Source organism: Centruroides sculpturatus, unplaced genomic scaffold (genome assembly GCF_000671375.1).
Source record: "Centruroides sculpturatus isolate CEXI.00-Female unplaced genomic scaffold, Cexi_2.0 scaffold2146, whole genome shotgun sequence".
NCBI classification, from domain to species: domain Eukaryota; kingdom Metazoa; phylum Arthropoda; class Arachnida; order Scorpiones; family Buthidae; genus Centruroides; species Centruroides sculpturatus.
The window spans coordinates 17,308-30,176 of NW_019386451.1; the positions used below are offsets into that span (position 1 = coordinate 17,308).

Here is a 12,869-nt window from a genome sequence, read left to right on the forward strand (position 1 = left end):
AACTAATTCTCTCCACAAATCAAATTGTCTTTTTCTTGTAAATTCGTTGTCGAATTTTATATTGTTCGTTTTCTTATTATTTTCTATATATGTTACTAATACTTCTTTTTGTTCTTCGTTTCTTTTTTAAAATAAAATATTGGAGGTTTCCATTTTGCTATAGGACAAAACTTTTAACTATAACACGTGTAAACTAATTCACGTTGATTTGTTTACAACTTGTTACAGTAAAGTTGATTGGTCGAATCAGTATAGTCGCAAACCCAGATGCATTGTAAATAATCCCATCATGCTTAATGATACACGTAAACAAGTGAATATGACCTACTTCCGCTCGCCTTTCGAGCTCGCTCGATGGGTCTAACTCGAGACTACCGATTATGTGAGTCACAGTAACACGAGTGAGTTAGATGACGTCAATTCAAGTACAACACGAAAAACTCGAGACTAAGGGCCCAGAAGTTGCCACAAAGCACTCTATTTGCATTTTGTTCCTTTACATCAGTGGGTAATATGCATACTCATGAAATCCTTAAATTATGGACATGAGTGTAAATATAATAAAATAAAAATCTCTTCTTGCAAAATATTTTTGTAACATATATTTTAAGAAGTTTTAACATTTATTTTTAAAAAGCACTTTAAATGAAACTTAAATATTTTTCTATATCTTAAAAAATCAATTCTACAATAAGATTAAAAAATACAATATTGAAGACTAAATAAAAAACAAAAATTTATAAGAATTTAAATATTTTGCTGTTTGAATAATGAAATAAATATTTAATCATTCTAAAATTTATCAACAACAAATTAACAATTTTAATTAAGAATATGATAAGATATATTTAAAGCAGTTCATAGTTTATATTTTATTATAAATGCATACATAATGTTACCTTTTGTTTAAAATCAAAAAACCCATCAGCATATTTGCTATTAATGAACCCTAGAAAATATAACATAATAATTACTAAAATCAAGCATTTTTAATGTATTTTAATAAGCATACTGTATTTTCTTGATTAAATCCCAGGATTTAAATAAACATTGGGGAATAACAGTGCTGTTAAAACTAAACTCCAGGTTAAAAAACATGGGAAAAATGTTGCAGTACTGCACTGTATGTAGTAATATAGTTTAGAGCAACAAGTATGAAATTTAATTGAGGTAGAGCATTAGAAAAGCCTCTTCTATGTGGCTTACAGAATTGTGTTCATTCTCCAAATCTGTTTGATCAATTTTGATCAAATTTTGCCATTAATTGCAACAGGAATTCAAAAATTTAATAAAAACTGGAGGTTTATGACTTCATTTTCAAAATACATGGTCATTGCACAAGCACACGTGACAAAGCAATGTCATGTGATGTTCCACACTCACTAGAATGCCTTGTATGAGCTTATAGAATTGAATTTGTTCTGAAAATTTAATGGGCCAATTTCAATAAAACTTTGCCATTTTCCAGTAACTGTGACAAGGAATTCAAAAATGTAATGTGGATCCATGTTGAAATGTTGAATATTGAGTGTGGGAAATCACAAAGTTAAGAGCTTATCAGCTGAAGTGTAATTAGATAAACTTTGATTGAAACTCACTATCTCTTTTGGAAAGCGATAGCAAGTTTGAATCAGATGATAATCTAGATTTTGATTACAACAATTTTCAAATGTTGTAGCTGTAATCCATAAATACAGTCAATAAAGTGTTTTTATAGTTTGAAAAATGTATGGATAATAAGTAATTATTTATTGTAACATCATCACAATGCCAGGCTGCATTTTTTCATCACAACAATCTCAAGTTTAGTAGTGACTTCCCTGAGTATCATACTTTTTCTGTTAACAATAAAGTCATGCTAGTCATCTATCAAATTCCATTTAGGAGAAAATTTTTGAACTGAAATAACATAACTTCTGGTCCAAACCAAAAGTTTGTATATAGTTAATTGGAATATCCTTCATCTAAGCTTTCCATATCTGGTCTCAACTTTTATCTAACTTTGTTCTCAAGATTAAGGAAGGACAGACAGCCAGCCCAATTAAGCTATTTCCAGTTTTACCCACTCATCTCCTGTTGCAAGGTAATGAATCCTCACCCTAAAAAAAACTCAGATCTTCAAATAACCTGGCAGATACATATGGTTTAAAAACAACCCCCAGGTTTAATGAAAAAAATACAGTATATATAAAATCAAATATAAAGCATTTAATACATCAATCACAGATATATGCTCATTACAATTTATATATGAGGTGTGGCTAGAAAATAAAGAGACTGAAGCTGGAACTTTAAATCTTGAGTAGTATATTCACTTTAGTTGTGTTTCCTTCAATGTATGATCCTTCTGCTTCCACACAGTGTTGCTGCATTCACAACTTCCACTGATCATAAGTGCTGCAGGTCATTATCTGTAAGGCTACTGAGAAGCTCCATGTTTTTTCTTGACTGCAGAAACCGAATCAAAGTGATGTTCTTTCAGAGCAGACTTGACTTTGGGGAAAAAGTAAAAGTCACACGGAGCTAGGATCAGGTGAGTATGATGGGTGTTCAAGTATTGTAATTGCTTTCTTGGCCAAAAACTGCTCCACTGACAGAGCAAAATGGGCTGGTATATTGTCTGGTGGGAGATGAAACCATTTTGATCACAACAAGTGTTGCCACTTTCTTCTGACCCTTTCTTGCAAAGATTCTAGAACTTTTTTCTAGTAGTATTGGTTCACAATTTGTTCCACTTCTTATATGTTTTCCTCAGTTTTTGATGTGCTGAACTGTCCAGAACATTCTTTGTCTTTCATATCTTCTCAGCCCTCAGAAAATCTTCTGTGCTGTTCAAACTCACATGCATGACAAAAACATGCATTTTCATATGCTTCACATAGCAGGTGCAAAGATTCAGTGGCAGTTTTTTTCAATTTCGTTAAAAATTTCAGGGTTGATACACTGCTCCACTTTCAAGCTGGCCATTGTTCAATGTGCGCTAACAACATGCCCATTCACAGCAGGTACTCACAGCAAATCTAATAGCAGTAGCAAGTTGAGAGTGCTTGTTCTAACTTGTTCAAGATTGTTTATCCACCCACTCACCTCGACCCATATGTGAACATTGCATGCAGGCAATCACAGTCTCATTACTTTCTAGCCACACCATGTATAGATGGCAGTTTTGAAGCATGCTTAAAGATTTACACTAACAAGGAGACCCTACAGTTTTGGAAAAATGGATTTTGATGATCTTTGGTGTAGAGGTAGTACACCATGTGAGGTACTAACTGTAAAATACTAAAGTGCAACACTCAAATAGAATCGAGAAAAACAAACTTAAAGTTTTTTAACACTTTATATATAAGTTACGTGTGCTTCTGCTTGAGCTCTGGCATGAGTGGTAATGCTCCTAACTTGTACACTTGAGTGCTCGGGTTCGATTCTCTTGTGTATACATTTTTTTCCTTTTTTTTTTATTCATAAATACTTATAATATATTTATTTATTTACTCATTTATTTATTTTTTATTATTTATTTATTTTTTTGGTATTTTTTTATTATTTATTTATTTTAATTTAATTTCTACTATTCCAAGTCTAATATTTTTACTTTTGTTGACAATAACTGTGCATTCTTGACACCTATGTGCCTACTTTCCCATCTAATTGTTATCACCAATGGTGATCTGTGATCGGAGTTCTTTTTCACTCACTCTTTCAGTTCGTTTCTGAATTTCCACATGAATAGACATATTTGTGCAGTGAAATTTATTTTGAACAATTATTTTATAAATAAAAACATGTCATCAAGAGAAGCAAGTTCTTCACGTTGTGATAAAAAAACTGTTGATGATAACTCTTTATACAGTGATGTATCGTAGCAGTGGCTAAAAGATGGAGTAGTGTATTATGAGAGTTTACTTTTCAAAAATAATTTAATTGCAACAATTAAAAATATTTTTCATTCAACACATCCAATTATTATTAATGTATAATTCTGTGCCTATCAGCATAGCATTTTCAGATAGTGTATCAGAAGATGTTGTTGCAATTATTTTCAGAATTAATTTTAATTGCAAATTTATATATCATCATAATTGATGCATAATATCAAAATCTTGCAAAATGAGATCATATACAATCGAACCCCCTACAACACTGTTGATTATTCCATTTTATATGAATTCCATGTTGTACAAGTCACTTAGATTTTACAAATACACGAGCCGTTCACAGCCTGGCACACATATTTGTAAAATCTAAGTGACTCGTACAACATGTAATTCAGATAAAACGGAAAAATCAACAATCTTATAGGGGGTCGACTGTAAATCAAAACTGCATTGTATTTTTAAAATAAAATCATATCCAAATTTTGACAGTTTTTAATATGGGACATTCTCAAGGAATAACAAAAAAATTCTTAAATAAAGATTTATATTCATTTAAAAAATAATACATTTTTCTAGATCAGCAAGGTTATTTATATTTAAATATTATCAGTTTGTTTTTAATGAACAAATTGATTTAATTTTTGTTAGAGGATAAACTGAAAAATTTTTAATTTTTTACTTTGTTAATTTCTATTGGATGATAATATTAAATTTTTAAATCTTAATTTTATATGTTAAAAATTGGATCTGTTACATATATTTTAGAAAATTTTTTTTGAAATTTGTTTTCAAAATTTTTATTCAACTACTGCAAAATATTATAAAAATATAAACTTAATATTTATATAAAATCATTATACTTACAGATCGAAAAATCATTTGTAAAGGCATTGGAATGTTAAAGGAATGAGCATAGTTTCCACTGACACTCACAACTAAAAACATTGTCACCAAAGTTATATAATTCCTGAAATAAAACAATTTTAAATTTTAAATTAGATATAAAACTGCAATAGTAATTCTCAACAAACTGTATGAAAACTGGCACATTTTGTAAACTATACAAATGAAATTGTTTCTTTCAAGAAACCAAATTTATATATTATAACAAAATCATTTTTAATCCTACAGTTCTTTAAATAACCAAATACAAATATCAAAATCAACACATTAGATAACCAAAGAAAAATCCAGCAAACAAAAACAATTTAATAATTAATGAATGTTTTCAATCATTTTCAATGATCATCCTCAGGATTACATTATATTCAAACAAAGAATATAAACAGTAATCTAGAAATTTAAACAGTAGACTAATGGAATATACACAATTTCATTGGATGAAAATGAGAGAACAAAACAAATTTCTAGGTCCTGTTTATGTTCTATGTTCAAATATAATGTAAATCAGATGATAATCATTGAAAATGATCAAAAATCTTCATTAATTATTAAATTGTTTTTGTTTGTTGGATTTTTGGTTATCTGTTGTGTTCATTTTGAAAAAATTTTTGACCAATGTTAAGCCATCTTCAATTTGTATACACAAATATTTAAAAATGGAATGTTCTTTAGAAAATTATCATTAACCCCTGCATTAATATGTTACATTTTTCTTGCTGATATGTAGAAAAGTCAAACTTTGATATTTGAATTCCTTGTAATTTCTGAAGTGAAGTTGGCTAATTTTACATAAAATATGGAAAAATATGTTATTGGTTACTAGATAATTCTTCATATTTTGTCATATTTATCCATATTTTTCATTATTTCTGGCATGCCAACTATATTAGGACAACTGACTGGTAGTTATTAACTGTTGGACAGATTTAAAAAGTTAAATTATCAATTATAATTTGAGATTAGGCTAAGTATGCCCTCATATTTGAATTTTTATCAGTTTAATGATTACTGTGTAGCCATTTATTAGGCCTAGGTTTATTCAAAATTTTTTTAATTTAATAAATTTAAATACATTGCTACTCCAACTAATAGAGGGTAAAGGTTGTCTGAGTTTACAAAAGTTCAAATTGGTGGGGTGCTTTCTGTGAGGACATGGAAAATGATAACATGGATATACAGTACAATAATTTATTGCAATCATCTGTATACAGAAATTTTGCTGAGCTATTTGGGTTATACTGCTGAATTTATTATTACAGGAAATGAGCTAAAAAATTTTATGACAGTACAGTGTACAATAATGTACAGTCTTTAGTAATATAATATACAGTATCATAAAAACTTTTGCATATCATAAACACTTGTTAATTATCATTTTTATAATGTCAAGAAATTTTAAATTTTGCTTTGAAAAAATTGGATAGCAGAATGATATTTCTCATGTGAACTATATGTGTACAAAAAAATCCACTGCAGAGATACTAGAAAAGCACTATAAATCATTTGAAAAAAAATAGTACTAATATCATACAAACAAGCTGTAAAGCACTTATCTAGTCCAAAAACAGTAAAAGTCAAAAAGGCATAAAAATATGCATTATCAGATAATTTTAATTTGATCTACTTGGACACAAATTGTATTTATATCAAGGTTTCATCATCATAGCATTTATGGAAAAAAACATGTATGTAATTTCTGTAAAAAAAAAAAAGGGAAAATACTTGATTTTAAGCTAAATATTCAAAATCCATAAACAACAAAAAACAACTCTAATGATCCAAAAAGAATTAATGAAACAAATTATCTGAAGGTAATAAGTCAATAAATTATTTATAATATAAAAGATTATCAAAATATATTAAAATGCTAATATATTTATTATTTATAAAATTTATATTTATATGAAGTTTTAGATGTTAGCTGGAATAATTAAATAATTTAAGCAAGAACCAATCTCATTTAAAATATATTTTGTTCAGAGTAAATTATGCACACATTTTTCTTGAAATTTTTACTCTCCCTCCCCCTTTTGTCCCAGTTTGTCCAAGTTTCCATAACCCCCTCCCATCTTCAGATGTCCAACAAAATTCAACCCCCCCTTAAAATCTTTATCAATTTATGTTAATTTATGTAAAATAATTTTGTATCTACTTATGGTAGATGCCATAAGTAGAAATTAAGTAGATGCCATAAGTAGAAAAACATACAAGAAATTTTTTAATAAATACATAATGAAATGCACAAACTGTTTAAAATTTAATGAAATAAATGGACATCATTGAAGCTCAATCCCTCCCCCCTTGTCCAACCCAACTTTACTTGACTCGTCTTAACTCCCTCACATCCTTCCAGTGTGAATGTCATTTATGCACAGCCTAGATGAAAAAATATGCAAGACAAACTATAATATAACAGACTATTAACTTCATAATTTAGTGTCACTTGAAAATGGAAAATAGGAGGATAAAAATAGCATTAAAATAAAATGAATTAATCTATAAACTAATATAAAAACAATCTTCAATTAAAATTACAATAGAATTTTCTGATAAAATAGATAGTAAATAAATATTATTATTTACTTTGTATTTTATACTCTTCACTCTATAAAATCAATTAAATTTTCATAAAATGTTTAAAATTAAATATAACATATAAACTTCTTAAATAAAATAATTTAATTTCATCAAATTATATCCCCTACAGTTGACTCTATTTTTGCTAATTTACAATTTTAGTTAACATTACTTCAAGAAGTTAAAAAGGTTTTCTAATTACCATTATTATTATTATAATATTATTATTATTATTAAAAATAAATTGGTTTTATGTGTAACAATATTACTAACTGAAGAGGGAACCTGAGTTCCGAAATGCATTTTAGTTAATATTTTTGGTAATTTTATAAATAGTAATTTTCAATGATAAAATTTTACAGTAACTAAATTTAAATAAATGGTTTAAATATTTGGTTGTTTGTCTGTGATAAGCCTTAATACTTTATTTACAACTGTTTATGTGAAAATGAATGTGATAAATAAGTTTTTCTAATGTTTAACATTTTCAAAATATTTTAAATCCATTATCAAAACTAATCCACAAACTCTGAATATGCAAAGATCATAGATGAGTTGAAAGAATTCTTGAAATAAAGATAAATAAATTGTAAATTAGCAAAATATTAAATTAGACAAACTGAGCATTTTGATAACTATTTTCATTATTTCATGATAAAATCTATTTTAGAAATAAAAACAATATGTAATTAATTTAACGTAACAAATATAGAAGTTACTTGGAACAACACTGAATATTAAACAAACTTTGATATTTAAACAAAATCTGCTAATTGCTAAATGAAATAGCTATCTTGACTTTTTCTACTAAGCATGCTACTGTATAGTACATATAATTAAGAATTATTAATATTGATCAACTGTTGAATTTAAAGAATTTTTTAACATATTGATTTTAAATTTATAACCATATGCAAATTACAATTTTTATGATTTTACAATTTGTATGATTTTACAATTTTTACAGTTGAAACAATTAACTGTAAAAATTGTAAAATCAATTGAAAAATACAATGAAATCAGATATTTTTCACCAAAATCATCTGTTTCTCTCTCTCTCCCCATTCTGTCAACTGACTGTACTTTTTAAAAAAGTTTAAAATTTTTAAAGTAAAATACAGTATTTCAAATTAAAATTTATTACATATAATGTTATTATATACAAAATAAAAATAATGAAACAGAAGTAATATATTAAATATATTTTAATAGAAGTACTGTACATTAATTTTATTATAACTGTACAGAAACATATACAGTGGTAACTCAGGATATGAAATTAATCCATTCCAAAACTGAGATCGTATCGTGAAAATGTCGTAAGGTGAATCATTTTTCCCCATATGATTACATGTAAAACCAAATAATTCGTTCCAACACAAAAAACACACTCAAATTAAAGCTAAGTTGTACATTAAAAAAAATATAATTTTTTTTTAATGTACAACATTTTTTTTAATGTTTTTAATAATTTTATAATTTATAAAAAAAATGCATTTTGTAGTTGTAAATGTATAAGTAACCATAATAGAATAATAATTGATAAAAAAAAATCTAGCTATATTTGCACTTTACCTTTGAGGATAGACAACGGTGGAGGTGTAAAGAGAGGGAGAAGGGAAATGATACTAAAACTTAACTTACATAACATAATGTAACAATAACTTAAAAATAACTTAGAAAATATTAAAAAATTAGTGTTGTTTTATATATTTTTTTAAAATTTTTATTCACTGCTTTTTGCTTTCTTTCCTTCACTTCCACCAGCACTTTAACTGGATAGAGGTCGCTTGGTAAAATATCTATCCAAAGAGGTTTGGCTTTGCCTACTTTTTAAAATGTTTCTAAAATGACTTAGGCAAATGTCATTACTCCGAGCAACAATACGGCCAGTGTGAACCTTGTCGGGATTTTTCTTTTTAATAAAATCAATCACTTTCTGATAATACCTCAAGGTTTCCTTTATCGAGCGAGATCCTTCCATGACGAAGCAAACACGTGGACTGAGATCGATAAACAGAAGTGAATAAAAAATGGCACTGCAAACTAATGTAACGTCGTATGGTGAGTTTTTGTTTGTATCGTGGAGCAAAAATATGTTCAAATTTCATGTCGTATCCTGAAAATTTTGTATGGGGCATTCGTATCCTGAGGTACCACTGTACATTAAAATTAAAATTATTGGATATTATTAAAGAGTTATGTAAAAAATTAATGGAAAAAAGTTTCAGAATGCTAATTGAGAGAAATTAATTCTTCAGTTTTCTAAAAGTAAAAGGTTTTATCAAGCATTCAGATTCTGCCAACATGCTCCTTGTTATAATGAAATTTATTTATTTTTTGTCCTTTAATCAGTCTCATAATGGAGCAATCTATATTTATAATGTTCACAAAAAAACTTCTTTCATTATATGCAAATTTTCTGTTTTCTCTTTTTATTTATGAACTTAAGTATCAATTTCACAAAATATAATCTATCCAATCTACAATGTTGAAAACAGAAATATCAACCAACTTTCAATAATTTTCAAAAAATTTCTAATGCCCATATAGCTGAATTTTTAAAATAAAATCTTGTTGATCAATCTAAATTTATCAACAAGATTTTATTTTAAATCTTGTTGATCAAATCTAAATTGATATCAAATAAAATAAGAACAGACTTCAAGACATTGACTATGTTGTCATCTTTTCTGATGGCACTTCCACCTAATTAATCTATCTTTCTTTCCTTGTTATATATTTCCTTATTATATATTTACTCAAATAGACAGTATATTAAAATAAGTTGTTTTCTGAAAATTATATTCTTATTTCAGAAAAAATTTATTGCAAGAATTCTCCATAGATGAACTGACTGCAGAAATACTCAGCCTTTGTTATATATAGGTCATATTGAAAGTCATGAGCAACAATTTTTTATAAATCACAGTCTATTAATTATGAAAAACTAAGGACATTGTCATAATTTATAGACTATAGTCAGCACCATGATAGAGTTGTGACATCATTATCTTCCATCATGTGACTACAGACAGCAATACAAAATGGCTGCAACTGATGTTTCATTTCACCAGAGTGCTGTGATTGAATTTCTCATTAAAGATGGAATCTCTATTGCAGAAACTCGCCAGAAACTTCAGCATACATATGAAAATATTTGTATGGGTAACAGCAGTGTTTGAAGATGGGTAAAACATTTTAAAGATGGAAACCCAAGCATCAAAGATCAGCCTTATAGCAGCCATCCATGGAGCTCCATTTTCTGAGATGGAGATGGGGTGATTTGGGTAAAATTTCTCAAATCTCAGCAAAACCATTAATGCTGATAAGTATGATTCTTCATGATCCTTCATAAACTCTGTTGTGCATTGCATCATAAACATCCTGGAAAGAAGATCATCCTGCAGCATGACAACATGAGGCCACACATTGCTCCTTCTACCATGGAGGAAATTCAGTAAATGAGGTGAGAAGTTCCTCCTCATCCTACTTACAGTCCCAAATTAGCATCCTTCAATTATCATCTTTTCAGTGTTGTGAAGAAAAACATGCAGAGCCCATGCTATAAAATGGTGCAGGACATCAAGCAATGCATCAGTTTTCTTCATAGTGCTAGAATGGAGTTCTATCATATGGGAATTTTCAAGCTCCCGCAATAGTGGAAAAACTGTATCTACAAAAATGGAGCCTATGTGGAAAAATAAAGTCTGAAAAATAATGTAATGTATTTCTTTTCTCAAAAATAAATTAATCTAATTTATAAAAATTTGTTGTTCATGATGTTCAGTATGACCCTTGTACATGTAAATGCAACATGTAAAATATTATAAGTTTAAAATATTAAAATTCTTCAAAAGTATAAAAGTAACAAAATAATATAAAATAAAAATATAGATGTTTTAGTTCATATTTTTGTAATATTTCATAATTTAACAGTTAAACAATAGATGTTTTTACATAGACTAAGGTTACCATGTTTAATAAAAATAAATTTTATTCAAAAACTTTGCAAACTCTTTATATATATTAAGTTATATATAGTACAGTATATATTAGAGGTGGATAGTTCTGGTTGGAACTACTAACACATTCTTCATTTTGTACTTTTATGAATACAGTTTTTCATGGAACAGTGAACTCTTTATCTGGATTTCAAGTTGAACAAAACAAAACTTTTCAAAAAAGTTTTTGGAAATAATGAAATAAGTTCCAAGTATTTTAAATTTTATCAAGTATCCATGTGCTATTGCTATTCTCCTTATGTGCTTATTATACAACATATACTATTTAAGCTCTATGAATGGATCCTCAATATTGGTGCAATAGGTAAATGCTCCCCTAATTAATGATCTAAATTCAGTTACTTTATATCTAAATGGATCATTTAAGTGAGCTAGAATAAGTAAAGGAATGTATTCTGGTTCATAATACACATTGACATGTATGTCTCCTTTAAATTCAATTTCAAAATCCAAAAAATGGACAGATGTGTTGCTTTGCTGTTCCAGTTTCAGAGTAAGACCAAACAGATTCGTGTTAATTCTATTTATAAAAAGATTTATATCCAGTTTTTTTTTTTGCCAAATAATAAGGATATAATCTATGTATCTATTATACAATGCTATATTTTGGGTGAATTCTGGCATTATTCTGTTTTCTAAATTACGTATGACCAATTTGCATATAATTATGTCCTCAGAAATGGGGCTACCCATTGGTACATCTCGTTGTTGTACACTATGTATATACTATTGTTGAATTTAAAAAACGATGTATAGCATAAAATGTGTGCTATTTCTAAAATATCCTTATGATGCAACCCATCTGATTCTACCTCTTTTAATAAAAAATCTCTCAATGCATAATATATATTTTAAATTTATAGATATTTTAAAATTTATACTTTTATTAAATTGATTGATGTTGTCGAAACCGTGTTGTATTTGCTTATTGTGTACAGGCACAATGAAGTGACGTTTTTTCAACACTGGGCTAGTTGAATCTTTTATTTAGTTAGAACGTTTTTTCCATACATCAACGTTTCGGGCAACAGCCCCTCTTCAGCTAACTAAATATATATAAAAATATTTAACAGGACACAAATAAAAACCAAAAAACTCACATAAATTCTTTGTAAACCATACCTCATTTCAGCATGGACACTGCACATACAGTAGAAATCAGACTACACTTAGGTTTTTTTAACATTTTCAATATCAATTTTTTATCACAATTTTAACTATACAGGTTAAAAACAAAACCTTTTCTACATTTTATCACATAAACAAGATAAACTCTGCAGATTTTAAAAAACTAAAACTTACAAATTTCAAAAGTCTTTTTTTGCCACCTCGTCGACTGATCCGACAATTTGCATATAGCACTATGTGCCGTAAGTTATACTAGTTAACAAATTAATCGACAAACATTTGAAAATCCCTAAGGAAATTACAAAAAAATTTTTAATTTTTTTATACAATAAATCACTATTTCTCTTAAAGTTTACTC

The 12,869-nt window shown here is 27.7% G+C and overlaps 1 protein-coding gene across 2 annotated transcripts in view; it reads right to left on the bottom strand.

Moving 5' to 3' along the window:
- The window catches only part of LOC111615010 (UDP-xylose and UDP-N-acetylglucosamine transporter-like), a 36,206-nt gene that overhangs the window by 7,280 nt on the left and 16,057 nt on the right, over positions 1–12,869 (bottom strand). The window contains exons 3-4 of one of the 2 annotated variants that reach the window (XM_023356386.1): positions 4,743–4,845; positions 900–949 (exon numbers count right to left, since the gene is read on the bottom strand). In XM_023356386.1, coding sequence (XP_023212154.1) covers positions 900–949; positions 4,743–4,845 — 153 coding nt within the window. The remainder of the gene's footprint in view (positions 1–899; positions 950–4,742; positions 4,846–12,869) is intronic. The other variant, XM_023356387.1, reaches the window with a different exon arrangement.